General features: G+C 42.2%; 1 protein-coding gene and 1 long non-coding RNA gene across 4 annotated transcripts in view; one reads left to right on the top strand and one right to left on the bottom strand.

The window, feature by feature from the left end:
* Nucleotides 1–21052, top strand: part of themis2 (thymocyte selection associated family member 2) — a 109911-nt gene that overhangs the window by 36187 nt on the left and 52672 nt on the right. For all 3 annotated transcript variants that reach the window (XM_048557871.2, XM_048557874.2, XM_048557872.2), the window contains exons 2-3: nt 1568–1708; nt 19040–19477. In XM_048557871.2, coding sequence (XP_048413828.1) covers nt 1568–1708; nt 19040–19477 — 579 coding nt within the window. The remainder of the gene's footprint in view (nt 1–1567; nt 1709–19039; nt 19478–21052) is intronic.
* LOC132210932 (uncharacterized) overlaps nt 12411–21052 on the bottom strand; it is a 30256-nt gene continuing 21614 nt past the window's right edge. The window contains exon 3 of the long non-coding RNA XR_009447187.1: nt 12411–12589. This is a non-coding gene — a long non-coding RNA (uncharacterized LOC132210932). The remainder of the gene's footprint in view (nt 12590–21052) is intronic.

The raw sequence follows: 21052 nt of genomic DNA, 5'->3' as shown, positions 1-21052 counted from the left end.
ATTGAATATATTACTAACTAGTCCAGAAATTGGTCTAATATGGTCATCCAAGTTTAATATTTCACTGGGCTTTCATTAGAAAGTTTTCAGCTCATGAAATGGTACTAGATGCTTTACAATGCAATTGTCACTCCTTAACTCAAAAACTAAAATTTAAAATCACTCTATTTGAAATGTTAAATGAATGATTTTGCAACAAACAAAGGATCTTTTTTCTGAACCACTGTTTTGTCTGTCTTCAATTTGAACCTTTGTGATTCTACCTAAACCAACCTGAACAAGCAATTCCTCCCTTTCTAATTTCTAAAGGAAATACATAATGTTAAGCACTTTGTTTAATTTCTTCCTTCTGACTTACACTTGATGATTTTGAACACAAGCCAACCTTAAAACATCTCTCCTGAAATTCTCATCAATACCAGAAGAATAGTCCAAAATGCAGATATGGATATTTTAGCAACTTATTCAGAAGAGGCTGCCCAAATGGGTGAAAATCCTTCACAACTAACCAAAAGTCAAATCCCGTTACTCCAGACATATTTTGCAGAATTTAATTACTCTTTCATATCAGTTGACAACCCAGTAGATGAATCGGTGAGAATGGAGAATTGTGTTGCTCTCATAACTGGATGTTCTATGCTTTGTGATGCAGATTTACAAGCAGTGTTGAGAAAAAGTTTGGCAGATTTACAAGCAGTGTTGAGAAAAACTTTGGTAAAATTTTATCCTTTGAGAGGATAAAGCAAAAATGTTAAAAATACACAGCAATAGAAATGGCTCAAACTCATTAAACACTGTTCTAATGCAATGCTTCTAATTCTCATTTACACAAAGGACCCATTTTCAAATGAGTCAATAATCACCATCACTCCCACCCCAAATTAAATTTAGCAGGTGAATGGCATGATACTGCTTTAGCAAGTCAATCACATTTTTTTAATTGCAAAATTATACTTAATCTATTAAAAACCTTTGTGTATGTACAGAAGGGACAAAGACAGTTTTGTACTGTCTTTGCAAAGCAGAATAAAAAAACAAACACAATGGACTTTGAATTCTTCGTGCTTCCCTGAAGTTGTAATCAAAATGATTTTCTACTCATGCAGGACATTATTAACATTCATTCTGAGGCAATGAGGAGCGTCCAATAACAGAACAGACGCCTGTTGTCCTTTGACAGAAAGTCTGTGGTCTTTCCCCATGTCATCTTGGCGGGGTGTACCCCAAGCTTTAGTGCATCCTCAGCACATTATCCTGGACCTTCAGGAAAGATCCTGAATCCAGAACGTGCCAGTCTACATCACTTGGTCGAGATCAACTTTTTACATTGGAAGACCAATAAGTTTCAGGCAGACAAAAGAGCATCTTTCATTCAGCTGATGGTCCTCCAGGTGAGGCCAAAGTTTATCTCAGAGTGTGTCCCGGGGAACACCTCACAGAGTCAATCACATAATGTTTCAGATAAAGCCCCATTAACAAATTCTATGGATATGAAATGTTTTAAACTGTTACACTGTCATGTCTTACTGATTTTTCTGTTTTATTGTATGCACTTTATCTCTCACAGGTTCAGTCTATGAAATGTCAGGAAATGAATGCTCCTTGTCAACAGGGGATCTCATAAAAATAATACAGGTCGAGCTCCAGAAGGTTTTCTGTGAAAATATGGAAAATGAATGCAAATTTGATCTATCATTAGATTATTCAGGTACTCTCACCCTTGTTAAAAGAAAACCGTGTTGCTCCATTTCATTACATTGTCATGATCACGTTCAATAATTATGATTCATACTCAGGAATTTTCAATATTAGTGTGTTATCATTTGTACAGTCTGTATACTATGATTTCAAAGGGTCAAATTTTACAAATTTTGTGAATAGTTATTTCTTCCTGTATTGGCTTTAGAGAATGACATGAAAAAGATAGAAGCATTCTGATCCATGTTTCAGAATTCCCCATCAAAGGCCATCATTCAAAACCCAAAACCTAAAAGAGGAGCAGGAAAGCTGACGTTTTGCGTCTAGACCCATCTTCAGAAATGGGGAGGGCAAGGGGATTCTGAAATAAATAGGGATAGAGGGGGAGGCGGATGGAAAATGGATAAAGGAGAAGATAGGTGGACAGGAGACAAACAGGTCAAAGAGCTGGGCTTGTTTTGGGACGCGGTCGGGGGAGGGGAGATTTTGAGGCTTGTGAAGTCCATATTGATACCGTTGGGCTGCAGGGTTCCTCGGCAAAATATGAGATGCTGTTCCTGAAAACTTCAGGTGGCATTGTTGTAGCACTGTAGGAGGCCCAGGATGGACATGTCATCCAAGGAGTGGAAGGGGGAGTTGAAATGGTTCGTTTCCACAAAGCGGTCCCCAAGCCTCCGTGTGGTTTCCCTGATGCAGAGGAGGCCACATTGGGAACAGCGGATACAGTATACCACATTAGCAGATGAGCAGGTAAACATCTGTTTGATGCAGAAGGTCTTGGGGCCTGGGATGGGGGTGAGGGGCGAGGTGTAGGGGCAGGTGTAGCTCTTCCTGTGGTTGCAGGGAAAAGAGCCAGGGATAGTGAAGCTGGTGGGGAGTATGGAGCGGACAAGGGAGTCACAGAGAGAGTGGTCCCTCCGGAAAGCAAATAAAGATGGGGAGGGAAAAATGTCTTTGGTAGTGTGGTCAGATTGCAGGCGGCAGAAGTGCTGGAGGATGATGCGTTGGATCCGGAGGTTGATGGGGTGATACGTGAGGATGACGAGGATTCTGCTTTGGTTGTTATTGCAGGGAGGGAGTTTGAGGGATGAGTTGCGGGAAATGCGAGACACGGTCGAGGGTATTTTCAACCACTGTGGAAGGGAAGTTGCAGTCTTTGAAAAACGAGGATATCCGGCATGTCCGGGAGTGGAATGCCTCATCTCAGGAGCAGAAGCGATGGAGGCAAAAGAATTGGGAATAGGGGATGGAATTTTTGCAGGAAGGTGGGTGAGAGGAGGTGTATTCTAGGTAGCTGTGGGAGTCGGTCGGTTTGAAATGGATATCAGTTTCCAGGTGGTTACCAGAGATGGAAACAGAGAGGTCATCCTCTCTCTCTGTCCTGGACTTCTCTGTTTCAATCTCTGGCAACTACCTGGAAACCAAGTCCCCAAGTTCCCGGTTCATTAACTTGACCTTCCTCACGCCTATCCACTCCTCCCACCTCAAGCCCCACCCCCATCTCCTACCTACTAGCCTCATCCCGCCTCCTTGGCCTATCTGTCCTCCCTGGACAGAACAATCCCCTCCCTAACTCCCCACCTACAATCACCTTTACTGGGTCCAACCCCACCTCTTTGACCTGTCCGTCTCCTCTCCACCTATCTCTTCCTTTATCCATTTTCTATCCTCCTTCCCCTCTCTCCCTATTTATTTCAGAATCCCCTTCCCATCCTCCATTTCTGAAGATCAATCTAGACCCGAAACAGTAGCTTTCCTGTTCTTCTGATGCTGTTTGATCTACTGTATTCATCCAGCTCTATACTTTGTAATCTCGGATTCTCCAGCATCAGCAATTCCCACTATCTCCAAAACTTAAAAGATCATTTTTCCAGACTGCAGGTTATTGGAGCACAGAATGCTTCAAAAACAGTGGCTAATTAGGCAGAGTTAAACATATTTAAATGAAATTGGATCAACATTTGAAGACCACAAATATAGAGGGATTCATGGAAACAAGACTCCACACAGATTCAACAGATCTCTTCTGTTATTTCTTGATTCACCTAAGTAACATTTATAGCATCAACTATCCTTCAGCCTCTCTAAATGCAACTACTTCCAGATATGCAAATAATGGATGCTCCAATATTGCTTTGATTAGGAACAAGACTCAAAACACAATCTCAATTACATTTAGGATCCTCGCAAGTGAAATGAAATTACACTAAGTTCATCTTAACAACAAAGTCTAATACACAGTGGAGAAGGCTCTTCCAGATGTAATATAGCCCTAGCTCATCCCCATGCTGGTCAAGCTGCAGCCTCTATTGCTGTTATGGTAATCTCATGATTACTCTCAGTGAGCACAAAGTCGAAAGACCTGGGAGCACCAACCAACAACTTTTTATTGCAGGATGCTAGAAAAGCTCAGCAGGTCTGGCAGCATCTGCGAAGGAGAAGACAGAGTTAACATTTTGGGTCTAGTGACCCTTCCTCAGAGCTGATTGTGGTTGGGAAAACGTCAGTTTAAATGCAGAAAATAGGGAAGTGGTTGGTGTAGGGAGGAAATGATAGGATAGATCCCACAGAGAGAGAAAGACATTTGGACAGACAAAGGAATTGCTAACGATCAGGCTCTGAGGGTGAATAATTGTTAATGGGGACTGTTAGTGACTAACAACATGGGGTGTGTAGTGGCAGGCTATATGGTAACAAGGCGTGGTGTTTGGGGTGGGGGGTGCTGGGATTTGGAGGGTTTAGACCCTAAAATTATTGAACTCAATATTGAGTCTGGAGGGCAGTAGGGTCCCCAAGTGGACCCAGCTTGTGTTGGGCTTTACTGGAACAGCGCAGCAAGCAAGAGATAGAGATGTTGGCCAGGGAGCAGGGTGGTGCATTGAAGTGGCAGGAAACAGATAGTTCAGGGTATTTTCTGCGAGCAGATTTTTCCAATGTAGAGGAGACCACATTCTGCTTGGAAAAAAGACCCTGAACTACCTGTTGCCTGCCACTTCAATGCACCACCTTACTCCCTGGCCAACATCTCTGTCTCTGGCTTGCTACAGTGTTCCAGTAAAGCCCAGCACAAGCTGGAAGAACAACACTTCATTTTCCGCTTGGGGACCCTACAGCCCTCCGGACTCAATATTGAGTTCAATAATTTTAGGGCCTAAACTCTCCCATGTCGCAGCCCTAACCCCACACACCAGGTCTTGTTACCACATAGCCTGCTACTACACACTTAGTCACTACAAGGTCCCATTAACAACTATTCGCCCCCCTCTAGCCTGATGTTAGCAAGTCTCTTGTCTGTCCAACTGTCTTCCTCTCTGTTTGGGATCTATCCTATCATTTACTCCCTACCCCACCCACCTCCCTATTTTCTGCATATAAACTGATGTTTTCCCAACCACAGTCAGTTCTGAGGAAGGGTCACTAGACCCAAAACATTAACTCTGTTTTCTCCTCCACAGATGCTGCCAGACCTGCTGAGCTTTTCCAACAATTTTGTTTTTGTTCCTGGTTTACAGCATCCACAGATCTTTTGGTTTTTATTTTTATTGCAGGTGTTGCTTTCCTTTAAAGGAAAATGGAAAGCCCACCATCTTCAAATTCCCATCCAAATCACATGCCATCCTTGCTGCCCTTCCTTCACTACTGCATGGATTATCCCTGCACCCTGTGGGAATATCTTCAATGCACAAGCTGTTGCATTTCAAGATAATGGCATACCACCACCTCCTCAAGGGGAACTGGAGATGTGGAGTAAATGTTGACCTTGCCAATGATGGCCACATTCTGTGATTGAGAATAAAAATATATGTAGTACCTTTAACAAAGCATGCAGGCATGCATAGAGGTAATGGGAACTGCAGATGATGGAGAATCCAAGATAACAAAGTGTGAAGCTGGATGAACACAACAGGCCAAGAAGGGTCTAGGCCCGAAATGTCAGCTTTTGTGCTCCTGAGATGCTGCTTGGCCTGCTGTGTTCATCCAGCTTCACACTTTGTTATCATGTAGGCATGTATATATTACTTCATAGAAGCATTAAAGGGTATAATGTTGTGTCAATAAAGGGACATAGAAAAAGTGGTGAAAGTGCTGCATTTTAAGGAGCCTCTTAAAGGAAAATAGAGAACTGTAGAGGTTGAGAATTTTAGGAAGGAAATTGCAGAGCATAAGGCCAAGACCACTGAAGATATGGCCAGAGATGAAGGAATTTGGTGACATACCAAATGTCAGAGTTGCAGCATGTCAGAATCATTCAGGCTTGAATATTGTTGGGCTTGAGAATGTTATTGAGATATTTTCAGTCTCTTTTCAATGTTTCTGCCTGGTCTGCTGTCTATTCTCAGAATTTATTTATTTTTATTTATGCTGCAATTTCTCCCTCAGTCCTCCAAATCATTTGCTCTTCCAATAGTTAAAACCTTCTTGCCACTACTATAATCCATATTTTTATTGCATTGTTTTCAAACTTTTACTTCTTATTCTCAGTCTACCTTCACATATCACATGTTTCTTACTGTCTTTTTGTGGCCCTGTACAAATTTGTCTCTTTTGCCTTTTGATCTCTTCTTAACCATTGTGTTAGAAGACTTGCCAACTCAGCTTAAACATTGAACGTGTTGCTTTTATTTACTTTTACTGTTACTCATAATAATCTCTAAAATTTCAGTTTGACTCATGTTCTTCTTTTCAAACATGGCATGTCAGTAAGATGTCTTCAAGCAATTTGATTTGTCATTGCTTGCCTTACATGTTCTTTTCTCTGACCATGTCCTGGTTTAGTTCCCCATTTATAGATAGAGTTCATGACAGACTCTGCTGCTATTTGATTTTCTTGTGTCAGCCAGTTCTGTTTGTCTGCCCTCCCACTTAATATTTATAGAATTACTTAGCTTTTGCAGCACATGCACAGGCCATTCAGCCCAACAGGTCTGTACTAGGGCTTACATGTCACAAAGCCCACCTGTCACCTACACTCCACTTAGCCTATCAACATACTGTTCTCTTTGTTTCTCCCACAAGTACTGATTTAGTTTCCCTCTAAATACATCCATACTATTTTCTTCAAACCACTCTCAGTACTAGCAAGTTTCAAATTTTCATTACCCTCTGAATGAACTGATTTTATCTGATTCCCCATTTAATTATTTTGGTAAATATTTCATATGGACTATCTCATATCTAGTTTTCTTTCCCCACAATTGGATAACATTTCTCTGCACCTAGTTCATCAAAACCGTTCAGAAGTTTAAACGCATGTATTATGTCATCCTCTACCCTCTGTTTACAAGCGAAAAGTGACCCAGCCTCTTTATCATTTCTAATCTGAGTCTTGATTGTTAACTTCAGATTACTTGTTGACCTCAAGTCAAGAACTGGCTGTCAGACAGGGACTAGCAGCTTTAATGAAATTGCACCTCTGTTAAAGTTGATAGATTTGATGAGGTGGAGTGTGGCAGCCAACAGTGGCCATGTCTGGAAATATTTCATTTTCAAAAGGGTTCACAGTATTGAATATTTCACTTGATTTCTGTATTTTTAAATTTATGTGTGATTATCCCATATTTCCCGCCTGTTCCAGTGATTTTTTTTCTACATATTCTCTTTACACTTTTAAAATATCTTTTTCTTCTTTTCTATTATTTCTTTTCATTCACCAAATTTACATAATTCTTATCAGTATCAAATTGATTAAATTACGGGGAGCCATTATATAAACTTGACTTGTAATTACTCAAATTTGGCAGATTAAGGGATGATTTGATGTAGCTTTTTAAAGAGTCTACAGGAGAGACAAACTTAATCTGTTGATGGGGGGAGACTAGGAGAAAGAGACCATCTTAAAATCAGTACCAGGCCATTCAGGAGAGAAATTAAAAAACATTTCTTCAGGCAAGCACTTGTAAAAATGTGGCACTCACTTACAAAAGTTGTGTTTTCAATTAATAATTCTCGTCCAAAGACTGATAGTTTTTTACTTGATAAGAAAGTGAAGGTATTTGGAGGCAATTAGTGAAATGGAGTGAGGATATAGATCAGCCACAATCCCACTGAATGACACAGCAGGCTTGAGGGGTTGATGCTTCTCCTATTCCTGTCCTCCCATGTTTATGACAGGATCTCTGTTATGAATGTGCGATCAGTGAATCCACACTTTCAGATTCAAAACATAGCGTATATTTTGCTCACAGTCTAAGGGCATGAACACAATAGATGATGCACTGCCAAACCAAACAGACCATTGGAAGTAGTTTGTGCTGCATTCTTAGCTTGCAGCGAGGACACCAGTTGCCCTAAGCCAAAATATCTCAGTGCTCAGACATGACAGGGGAGGATCCTCACTCCTGCTCAGTATCTAATGACTTCAACTGGAGACTCCATACTTGTGGATGTCTAGTGAGAACAAGCATTTTTCTATTCATTCAAGGGTTGCAAATTTTGAAAGGTAGAACATAGTCTATTGTCCATCTCTAATTGCCCTGGTGAAGACGGTGAAGTACTGCCTTCCTGGACCACTGCAGTCTATGTGGTGTAGGTAGACTTCTAGGGGAAGCTTCCAGGATTTTGGCCCAGTGACACTGAAGAAACAAAGATATAATTCTGAGTCAGGACGCTATGTGACTTAGAGGAGGACTTGCAGTTGTTGACATTTTATTGGTAAAATTTTTTATTCCCTTAATTGGCACTGGGTAATAGCAAGAAATTGGGGGAAATGTGGCATAAATGAAGAAAAATCACAAACTCAAATGTCAAGAAAAATAATTTCAAATTTCCCTTCAGGTTTAAACAGTGAGTTCTGAATCCTGCTAAAAATAAAGGCAACAATCGAAGTTCAATGCATTTGCACCTCATTTCTCCCTGGATTCCAATTTGCCTCTCCTTCCCAATTCCTGACATGTAAATCACAGCAATAATCTGGCTGCAGCAGCAGTTCACCATTTGCTTCTCAGGCAATTTTGTCTTCATTACAACATCACTCTATGGTCAGTGTACACCATCTTCTTCCACCCTTTGTCCAAGCAAATCACCAGTCTCACCATGTCACCACAACTGCTTTCAGACTACCTCATACATTACTTCAGCCTTTCCAGACTTCACTTTGTAGCTGATGAACACCTATGACTTACAAGATTTTGTCAAGTCAATTTCTGCAGAGGGCCATACGTGCATCTCATTTTCCGGCAAAGGATCATCTTATCACTTTTAGCTTTGTGTCTTAGTACTCACATTTTAAGGCTATCAGTCTCTGTGTCTTGCATTGCTTTTTAGCAGTAGGAGATACAGACAGCATGTCACAGTTTAGAGCAATAAGCAGTCATGGGAGTAGACATGTTCCTGTATAGCACCATGATATATCAATGTCACACACTTATACGCTAGCTGCTTACATTGCAAGAATGCATTGCATGCATAACTAAATGACCAAAGTCAAAGTTCTTGGTGGGATCAAGCGGCATTCTGGTTGCATGGGGTTCGCTCCCACTGTTTGTCAAGGGGGTCATGTGATTCTTGTCAAAGGGTTGGTCCTGGTTAGCCACGCAAGTTATCCTAACAGGATCGAGGGATCCATGTCTTTGCAGTCTGGGTATTTGGCCACAGTCAGTCCCCCAGTTCTAGTACAGAGATTCAAGACAGCTATTCAGGATGTTGTGGAGACATGAGAATGATGGGGGTTGTGAAGGGCGGGTGTAGGTGGATAGGCTATTTATTTCTGTAATGGGACAAAGAAAAGGAGTGAGTATGATGGGAATCGATGGTCTGTAATTACCTGGGAATATGCTGCCCTTCTTTAATTGCTGGTCTGTAATTAGCTGGTCTATCCCTGCTGCCTTTCATGTAAAAAGGAACCAAATTATCTGTCCTCCAGTTATCTGGCGCTGCACCTGTGGCCAGCAAAGCATTAAATAGCTCTGCCAGGAATGCAGCTATCTCCTCTCTTGCCTCCAATAGCAGCTGAGATACATCTTATTGGGACCTTGGGATTTATGCATCCTATTGCCCACTAAAACATCTAATACCTCCTTCTTATTAATCTTAACATGTTCTAGAACCTCATCATCCCAACTGAAATCCTTGGCTATAGTGTCTTTCTCTTTTTGTGAAGACAAACAAGAAATATTCAATAAAGACCTCACTCACGTTCACCAGCTCCATGGTCGGTTGCCCCTTTGATCTCTAATAAGTCCTACTCTTTCCTTGGTAATCCTCTTACTTTTAATATTCTTATAAAAGGTTTAGTCAGGTTTCTCTTGATCTTATTTGCCAATGATATTTCACCTTCCAAATTCATTTTTTAAGGCGACCCTACACTTTATACTTTTGAAGGGCCTTCCCTGATTTAAATGTGCTGTATGTGAAATGTGCTTTCATATTTTTCTTTAGCAAACCTACAGTATCCCTTAACATCCGACGTTCCCTAGATTTGCCGCTCTTGTCCTTCACTCTTACAGGAATGCTCACTATACTACTTTTTAAAAGATTCCCACTTTCCAAATCTAGACTTACCTGTAAATGGCAGCTGGTGGAAAATGAATTCAATAAATATCTGGAATTAAGGGTCTAATGATGGCCATAAATCCATAGCTGATGTCAGGAAAAAAACCCATCTCGTTCACTGATGTTCTGTGGGAAAGAAAACTGCCATCCTTACCTGCTCTGGCTAACATGCAACTCCAGACCCACAGTAATGTGGTTGACTCTTAACAGCCCTCAGGGCAATTAGGGATGGGCAATAAATGCTGCTTGGCCAGTGAAACACTCATCCCATGAATGAAAAAACAAAAAATAACCTGCCCCAGTCTATGTTTGCCAGATCCTATGTAGTGATATTGAAATTGATCTTACTCCAATTTAGATACTTAATTTCCTTACTCTTATTATCCCTTTCTGCAAAGACTTTGAAACTTACAAAGTTATATCACTATTTCCAAAATGGTCATCGACTAAATCTTCAACCACTTGACCCGCATCAGTCCCTAAAATGAGGTCTAACGCTACTCCATCTCTAGTAGGACTATCTATGTACAACTACCTAAAGCTCTCCTGGATGCACTTTATAAATTCCACCACATGTAATTCCTTCACATTCAGATAATCTCATTAATATCAGCAAAGTTGAAATCCCAATAACTATAAATATCTCTCTCTCAAACCTTTCTGTAATTTGCATACATAACTGCTCCGCTATCTCCCTCTAACTGTTGGAAGGCCTCTAGTATAACCCCAGCAAGGTAATCACCCCTTTTTTTACTTTTAAGCACCACCCAGATGGCCTTAGGAAGACCTTTCTAGGACACCTCCCTTACTATATGGCCTCACTTCTCTTACAACCCCATTCCCCATCATGCCTGAGACTTCTATTCACTGGAATGTTGAGCCACCAGCACTGTCCTTCCTTCAACCATGTATCAGTGATTGCAACAACACCATAGTCCCACATGCTAATCAATGCTCTAAGTTCATCTCCCTTATCAGTCAAGCTCCTTGCATTAAAATAGATATAATTTAGCTTTTTGGACCTCCCATGTCTTTACTCTGGCCATGTCTTCTTAAAATATCCTAAGTATTCTTTTTTCATATGATTAAACATTGCTCCCAACTCTGTGTCCCACCTCACTGCCAAATTAGTTCAAAACCTTCCCAACAGCACAAGTAAACCTCCCAGCAAGAAAACTAGACCCATTCTGGTTCAGTTGAAACCTGTGCAACTTGTACAGCTCCCATCTACTCCAGAAGCTGTCCCAATGATCCAATAATCTAAAGCCCTCACTCACACATCAACCCTTAAGCAATGTGTTCATCTGACCTATCGTCCTGTTTGCACATTCAGAAGCACTTGGCACTGTGAGTAATCCAGCAATAACACTACCTAAAAGCAGATATACTATCTAACTCTCTAAATTTCTGTTGCAGCAACTTGTTACCTTTTCCACCTTTGTCATTGGTACTGACATGCACCACAGCTGCTGACTGTTCACCCTCCTGCATCAAAATGCCCAGCAGTGACTCTGAGACATCCCTGACTCTGGCAACAGACAGGCAAGATATCATTCAAGAGTCTCATTTGCTGCCACAGAACAACCTTTAATTTCCCTTGCGATCAAGTCCCTAATCACCAAAGTTCTTCCAGCCTTTTTCCTCCCCTGCTGTGCAGCAGAGACAACTATAGTGCCACAAATTTGGCTGTGGCTGCATTCTCCTGAGAAACATCCCCCTAACAGTATCTAAAACGGAACATCGGTTTAGGAAGGGAATGGCCACAGGGACGCCTGCACAGGCTGCCCACATTTACTGGTGGTCACCCAATGCTCTTCTGCCAGTTTAGCCCTTAATTGTGGTGCAACCAGCTCACTAGATGTACTATTCATGATGTCCTCATCCTCACAGATGCTCCATGGTGAGTCCATTCACAGTTCCAGCTGCTCCATGCAGCTAATTAGGAACTACAGCTCAACACACCTGCTGTGTATGCAATTACCAAGGAAACTAGAAATGTCCTTCATTTCTCACCTATTGCAGGAGCAGCATTCCACGGAGCTGGGTGAACCTTATTAACGACACACAATAAACTAGGAAGCAATTACTCAATCTTATCCACTGCTCACCAAATCAGACTTCTCTCTCTCTCTCTCTCTCTCATGACCTAGCAAATGACAAAACAGCAAAAATAAGGGCATTGCACTTTAACTCCATCTTGGTACGACTCACTCAGTCTGTAAAGTTGTTTCCCTGGCTGCCAATTTTCTTGCCCTACATCACTTTTTGAACAGCGACATCACTTGTGGAGCTCTGCCTCTGGATTCAGTGAAGGCTGCATCCACTCTCGTTCCAGAAATGAATGCTCCTCATCAGCAGGGGATCTCAATAAAATAATATAGGTTGAGCTCCAGAGAGTTGCCTGTGAAAATATGGACAGTGAATGTATATGAGATTTATTCTGGTACTCTCACCTTTGTTAAAAGAACACCATGCTGTTCCGTCTCATTACATTGTCATTATCATTGTTCAATAATTATGTTTCATACCTAGGAATTTTCAATATTAATGTGTTAACATCTGTACAGTCTTTAGAGTAGAATGTTATAGAGTTGAATTTTACAAATTTTGTGAATAATTATTTCCTCCTCTATTGGCTTTAGAAAATGACATGAGATTGATGGAAACATTCTGAACCATATTTCAGAATTCCCCAAGACTAGACTATCATTCAAAACCCAAAACTTAAAAGATTATTTTTCCATACTGTAGGTTATTGGAACACAGAATGCTTTAACAACAGTTGCGAATGAGGCAGAGTTAATGCATTTAAATGGAATTGGATTAATATTTGTAGACCACAAATATAAAGGATGCATTGAAAAAGACTCTGGACAGACTCAACATCTCTCTTCTCTGGTGTTAATCTGTTATGATTTTTTGATTCACCTGTGTAACATTCATAACACCAACCATCCTTCAGCCTCTCTAAATGCAATTACTTCCAAATGATGTAAATAACGGATGCTCCAACGCTGCCTCCATTAGGAACGACACTCAAATCACAACTACAATTACACTTACAGACAACACAGTGTGGAACTGGAGAAACACAGTAGGCCAGGCAGCATCATAGGAGCAAGAACATTGACGTTTTGGGTTGGATCCCTTCTTCAGAAAAGTGGGTCCCGACCTGAAACATCAACTTTCCTGCTCCTCTGATGAGGAGCCTGCTGTGTCCCTGCAGCTCCACAATGTGTTGTCTCTGAAACCAGCATCTGCAATTCTTGCTATCTCCCTCAAATACATTCAGGATCCTTCTAAGTGAAAGGAAATTACACAAAGTTCATCTTAACAACAAAGTTATTCTTCAAATTCCCATCTAGATTACACACCATCATGGTTGCTCTTCCTTCATTATTGCATGGACTATCCTTGCACACTGTGGGAATACCATGAACACACAAGCTGCTGCATTTCAAGGTGTTGGCATACCAACACTTTTTCAAGGGGAACTGGGGATGGGGAGTAAATGCTGACCTTGCCAGCGATGGCCACACTCTGTGATTGAGAATAAAAATGTACGTTGTACCTTTAACAAAGCATGTGAGCATGAATGTATTGCTTCATAGAAGCATGAAAGAGCATAAATTTTGTTGTTTCAATAAAGTGACATAGGAAGAGTGGTGAAAATGCTGCTTTTTAATGAACCTCTTAAAGGAACAATAGAGAAATGGAGAGGTTGAGAATTTTAGCAACAAAATTGTAGAGCATAAGGCCAAGACCACCGAAGATATGGCAAGAGACAAAGGAATTTGGTGACATACCAAATGTCAGAGTTGGAGAAAGTCGAAATTCTTAGAGGCTTGTAGGGCTGGAGAAAGTTACTGAGATATTTTCAGTCTATTTTCAGTTTTGCTGTCTGGCCTGCTGCGTATTCTATACTGCAATTCTTAGAGGAGGACTTGCAGTTGTTGATATTCCAATGGTAAAATTTTCCATTCCCTTGAGTGGCATAGGAAATAACAAATAATGGTCGGAAATGTGTAAAAACGAAACAACTTGAAACTCAATGTCAAAATCAATTTCAAATTTCCATGAAGATTTGAATCGTGATTTCAGAATCCAGCTGAAAAATGGCAACAATCCAAGCTCAGTGCATTTGCACCTATTTTCTACACAGCTTCCAATTCTCCTCTCCCCACTGGCACAGTGGCTGAGCTCGGTGGTTAGCACCACTATCCCACAGCGCCGGGGACCCCCGGGTTTCATTCCAGCCTAGGGTGATTGCCTGTGTTGAGATGGCATATTCTTGTCTCTGGCCATGTTAAATTGCCCAGAGGGTACTGGGATGTGCTGGCTTGGTGGATTGTGCATGGGAAATGCAGGGTAATGCCTTGGGACTGGGTGGGATGCTCTTTGGGGGGTTGGTTTGGACTTAATGGGCCAAATGGCCCGCTCCCACACTGTAGGGGTCATATGACGGAGATAGTAAGAACTGCCGATGTTGGAATCAGAGATAACATGGTGTGGAGCTGGAGGAGCACAACAGGCCAGGCAGTATCAGAGGAGCAGGAAAGTTGACGTTTTGGGTCGGGACCCTTCTTCAGAAATGGGGAGCGGAAGGAAGCTCCAAAATAAACAGAGAGAGGAGGGGTGGGGGTGGGGAAGGTGGGTGTGATGGTGATAGGTGAGTACAAAAAGGCAGTGGTGGGAATTGGTCAGTGAGGTGGGAGGAGTGGATAAGAGGGAGAGAAGTTGTGATCAGAGATAATGGGAACTGCAGATGCTGGAGAATCCAAGATAACAAAGTGTGTGGCTGGATGAACACAGCAGGCCAAGCAGCACTGTGCTCCTGAGATGCTGCTTGGCCTGCTGTTCTCATCCAGCTACACACTTTGTTATCAGGGAGAGAAGTTGGACAGGTTGTGTCAGGTCAAGGAGGCAGGGATGAGAGGATGGGTTGGTTATGGGATAAGGCCGGAGGTGGAGAGACATTGAAACTGGTAAAGTTCACATTAAGACCATTGGGTTGTAGCCCCAATGGCGGAATATGAGGTGCTGCTCCTCCATTTTCCGGGTGGCATCATTGTGACACTGGAGGAAGCCAAGGATGGACATGTCATGCAGGGAGTGGGAGAGGGATTGAAATGGTTCACAACTGGAAGGTGTTGTCATTTGTCACCAACAGAGCGCAGGTGCCCTACAAAGCGGTCTACAAGTCTCTACTTGGTCTCACTGATGTAGAGGAGGCCACAACAAGAGCAGCAAATACAATAGACTGCATTGACAGATGTGCAGGTGAACCTTTGTCCGATGTGAAGGTGCCTTTGATGGAGGTGAATGGGGGAGGTGTAGGGCAGGTGCAACACTTACTGCGGTTGCAGGGAAAGGTGCTGGAGGTAGCGGGGAGTGTGGGGCCGATGAGGGAGTTGCGGAGAGAGCAGTGCTACGGAAGGCAGATAGGAGTGGGGAGGGGAATATATCTTTGGTTGTGGGGTTGGATTGCAGGTGGCAGAAGTGGTGGAGAATGATACCTTGAATACAGAGGTTAGTGGAGTGATACACAAGTACAAGGGGGATTCTGTCTTTGTTTATGTTGCGGAGAGGGGATGTGAGGGCAGAGGTGCAGGAAACCCAAGAGATGCAGTCAAGAGCATTTTCGATCACCGGGGGGGGGGGGACGTTGCAGTCCTTGAAAGAAGAGGACATCTGGGATGATTGGGAATGGAACACCCCATCGTGGAAGTAGATGTGGAGGAGGCAGAGGAATTGGGAGTAGTGGATTAGATTCTTGCAGGAAGGTGGGTGAGAGGAGGTATAGTCGAGGTAGCTGTGGGAGTCAGTGGGCTTGAAATAGATGTTGGTTTCAAGGCAGTCACCAGATATGGAGACAGAGAGGTCCAGGAAGGAGAGGGAGGTATTGGAGATGGTCCAGGTGAATTTGAGGTTGGGGTGAAAGGTGTTAGTAAAGTTGATGAACTGGTCAAACTCCTAGTTGGAGCACTGATTTGGAGGCAGCACCGATACAGTCATCGATATAGTGGTGGAAGAGTTGAGGGATGGGGCCAGTGTAGCAATGGAAGAGGGGCTACTCCACGTGTCCTACAAAGAGGCAGGTATAGCTTGGGCCCATGAAGGTCCCCATGGCCACCCCCTTAGGCTGGAGGAAGTGGGAGGAGTTGAAGGAGAAGTTGTTAAGGGTAAGAACAAGTTTGGTTAGGCATGAATATGTCACCATTTAAATAATATTCCAATTCTCCTCTCCTTCCCAATTCCCGACATCTAATTCACAGCAGAAACCTGACTGCTGCAGCAGCTTACCATTTGTTTCTCAGACAATTTTGTCTTCATTACATCATTCCATGGTCCATGTACACCAACCTTTTCCACCCTTTGTCCAAGTGAATCGCCATGACTACTTTCAGACTAACTCACACATCAATTCACCCTTTCAGGACTTCACTTCGGAGCTGAGGAACACCTATAACTTGCATGCTTCTGCCAAGACAATTTGCGCACAGGGATGTATAGGTATCTCTTATCACTTTTAGCTTTGTTTCTTAGTATTCACTCCCTTTAGATTTACTTGGGGGCTACCAGTCTCCATGTCTTGCATTGCTTTTTAAGAGGAGGAGAGGCGGACAGCGTGTCACTGTTCACAGCAATAAGGAGTTCAGGGGGTGGACACGTTCCGGTATAGCACATTGATAGAATTATGTCACACATGCACTTATGTACCAGCTGCTTACATTGCAAGGATGCTTTGCATGCATGACAAACAAATGGCTATGTCTGAAAGTCAAATTCAAAGTTCTTAGTGGGATTAAGGTGAATTCTGGCTAATCAGGAATTGGTACCACAGTTAGTCAAGGGGATCATCTGATTCCAGTCAAAGGTTATCCTAACGGGTTCCAGGAATCCATGTCTTTGTAGTCTGGTTATTGAACCAGTCAGTCCCTAGTTGAAGTGCAGAGATTCAAGAGCTTATTCAGAATATTGTGGAGACCTCAATATGGGAGGGGTTTTGAGGTACATGGGGTGGGGGTGTCAGTTGGCTATTTATTGGTCATTGGTCATTTCCATGACATGAATGCCTGAAGGATAAACAAGTTTGAAAACCAATGAAATCATAACAGAGAATGAATCAAATTCACAGATGAGCATGAATTTCCCATCAAATCTTGTTTCTTTGAATTGAGCATTTCTATTTGGCCATGAAGCTTCTGAAAATAAAAGGGTTAGTGTTTCTGGAATATGTACATTTTAGCAGCTCTTGGCTGATATGTATTTCAGATTTGTGTGTTTTTCCTCTACCATATGGACTTTTTTGACTTTTTATTAAAATATTCCTTTCTGATCAAGTCTTAGGAAAGGCCTCACATTTATCTCTGAGAAATACATATTTTGTTTTACATTTTTAGAACTACTTTTAGCAAGAATTGGATTGGGAAGATTTTCATTGTGACACAGGAGAGATGATGTAAATCCACTGTCAAGATATCCCCAATGTGGGTGCTTGAAGTGGGATGTGAGAAGGGAGACACTGTGTGCTAATATAAAACTAAAATGGCAATAAGTCCACCTTATATATAGGCCCCTGGACCTTTATATCCTAATGAGTCTCTCATGTTCCTTTGAGGATTGTTGGAGAGCCAAATTAAAGACCGGCATCAGGTGAGAGTTCACAAGTAAGGTACGGGCCGAGGAATGCTAGTGTTTATTTCCCTGGTGCCTGCCTTTCAATGCAACATCTGTATTTGAATGTTGGCTTGAGGCAATATGGTGTTCTGCAATGCCAAAGCCAAAAAAAAGTCTGCAGTTTTAAAGTTCCTTAATTCAACAACTCTGCAGTGATTTGAAGAAAGTTGTTACTTCACCTCCTTTAATGGATTTAATATTGCAGCAATTGTACCATTAATTCAAATTGTTTACTTTACAATTGGCTTTTCTCACATACGCGTTTGGTTTAATTAAGCACCAAAGTAAAACAAATAACAGGAAATCAGAAAGAAAAAACAGATATTGCTGGAGAATCTCAGCAGGTCTGACAACATCTGTGCAGAGAAAGCAGAGTTAACATTTTGTCTCTAGTGATCTTTGTTCAGAACTATTGGCAGCTAGAAGAATTGGTGTATATGCTGAAGACGGGGGATGGACTAAGCGAATAGTTGGAGATACTTACGCCTTCTTCCTCTCCCCGCTGTCTTCAGCATGTGTTCCACTTTTTCTGACCTTACCGTTAGTTCTAAAGAAGGGTCACTGGACCAGAAACGTTAACTCTGCTTTGTCTTTGCAGATGCTGCCCTACCTGCTGAATTTCACCAGAGAATTCTGTTTGGCTTTAGCCAAGTATCAATTTAGAGAGTAAAATTCACTATATTTATCCAAGCAGCTCTGGTGAAATTTATTGACATTGGATCAGTACTTTAATCGCCTACGACTTTTGTGGCATACATCTGAGTCGGGAGATCTGTGTTTAAGTCCCATCTTCTTCAAAGGCTTGTGATAGCATCTCTCAACGAGTTGACTGGAAAAATATCTGTATTTTCTTAACGCCATGTATACTTATCCGGTGTAATTCTAGAGCAAAATTATAATCAAATTGCACTTGCGGTGTCTCATCTCTGAACGGGTTGATTAGAAAATATCTATTTAAATCTCCAGCCTTCTTTTAACTGAGGTACTTTTAATAATCTATGAAGTAATGTCATTTTGAGGGTCTTGTTGCGCAACAATTATGTCCCTTTTCTAAATCAGAACATCCCAGTTCAAATCCCACTTGTCCGCGAGCTGTGTTCGAACGGGTAAATTTTGGGAATGTAGAGTAATGACATGGGAAATAATTAAGCTTTTTTTTATTTCTTAACAGGGCACTTCAAGCTTATTCCCGATGGATACCCTTACACATCAGTTGAGGAAATCATTAAATCATTAGATATTGAAAATCAGCGTTCAGAATTGATCACCTTTCAGTCCCTTAAAGATATCATCACAGATGATTTTGTAATTGGAAAGGGAGACCCCATAACAGTCACATCCACTGAGTTTCGTGAGGGACACAAATATGCAAATTGTATTGTGGATGGAGATTTTGAGCAGGTCCACGTTGCACTGTCGTTTGCTTTGAAAGGGGAGTTTTATGAATGTGAAGACAACAAGCTATATACTATTAAAGACATCGTGGAATCGAAAATCCTGACCAAAAGAAGAGTGAGGCTTGCTGAGGTGAAGGGTGTCTGCATGCCGAAACATTTTCAGGGGGCATTGGTGCTGTCACCTGTATATGAAATTCAAGCAATTATGCACTGTAAGTGAACATTTTAGCAAATGGTTTTCATTTCTTTCCGACTTCGTCCGTGGCAAAAAAAACAGTTCAACTGCATTATGTGAACCCTAAGTATGGGAGAATTAATATATTATATGAGTGACCATGACAAAACTGGGCACAGTTTCCATAAAGTATCCCACTTAAGGTGGTAGCGATAACACAGTGTGGAGCTGGAGGAATGCAGCAGGCCAGGCAGGTGCGCGTTAGCCCTTCTGTTCGAAATATGTAGTTAGTATGGGCTGAGTTTGTTGGTGTGACAATATCCATGACGAGATTTCTGCCTTTTCCGCAATAAATGCCAGTACAGAAGCTTCGGATGTTTCACTAAAGTTTGTCTCATCAGCTCTTTCAGAGGGAAAGCACAGAAATCATTGCTGAAGATGCAGTTTGAATATTGGGGTTATATTAGCTTGAGACGATAGTGTATGGCGCCTATGCATTTCTCCTAGTTTCCATTTTCAGTTATTTCAACGGAAGATTGAAAGAAATGCGTTTCAGATTGCTGAACATCCACAGCAATGTGGTTAACTCTCAGCTGCTCTCTGGGCAATTAGAGATGGGCAATAAATTCTGCTCACATCCTGTGAATGGGTGATGTGATTCCACTTTTCAAGAAAGGTGCTAGAGGTGAATCAGGAAATTCCAGACTGATAAGTCCACGTCAGTTGTAGGGAAACTATTGGAGAAAATTCTGAAGGAGAGAATTAATATGCACTTAGAAAGGCATGGGTTAATTAGGGAGATCATGTCTAACAAATTTGTCAGAATTTTCGAAAGTGTGATCGTGTGTGGATCAGGCAGTTCAGTTGATATAGATTATATGGATTTTAGCAAAGTTTTTGACAAAGTCCCACATGGAAAACTGATGGAGAAATTTAAAGCACAAGGAATTCAGGGAAACTTGGCTTGATGGATCAGAAGATAATGAAATGTGAGGCTGGATGAACACAGCAGGCCCAGCAGCATCTCAGGAACACAAAAGCTGACGTTTCGGGCCTAGACCCTTCATCAGAGAGGGGGATGGGGTGAGGGTTCTGGAATAAATAGGGAGAGAGGGGGAGGCGGACCGAAGATGGAGAGAAAAGAAGATAGGTGGGGAGGGAATAGGTCAGACCAGGGAAGACGGACAGGTCAAGGAGGTGGGATGAGGTTAATAGGTAGGAGATGGAGGTGCAGCTTGGGGTGTGAGGAAGGGATGGGTGAGAGGAAGAACAGGTTAGGGAGGCAGAGACAGGTTGGACTGGTTTTGGGATGCAGTGGGGGGAGGGGACGAACTGGGCTGGTTTTGGGATGCGGTGGGGGAAGGGGAGATTTTGAAGCTGGTGAAGTCCACATTGATACCATTGGGCTGCAGGGTTCCCAAGCGGAATATGAGTTGCTGTTCCTGCAATCCTCGGGTGGCATCATTGTGGCACTGCAGGAGGCCCATGATGGACATGTCATCTAAAGAATGGGAGGGGGAGTGGAAATGGTTTGCGTTGTTTATTGCGAACCGAGCGGAGGTGTTCTGCAAAGTGGTCCCCAAGCCTCCGCTTGGTTTCCCCAATGTAGAGG

The sequence above is a fragment of the Stegostoma tigrinum genome, chromosome 24, assembly GCF_030684315.1.
Source record: "Stegostoma tigrinum isolate sSteTig4 chromosome 24, sSteTig4.hap1, whole genome shotgun sequence".
Taxonomy (NCBI): domain Eukaryota; kingdom Metazoa; phylum Chordata; class Chondrichthyes; order Orectolobiformes; family Stegostomatidae; genus Stegostoma; species Stegostoma tigrinum.
This window is presented reverse-complemented; position numbering and strand designations above follow the sequence as displayed.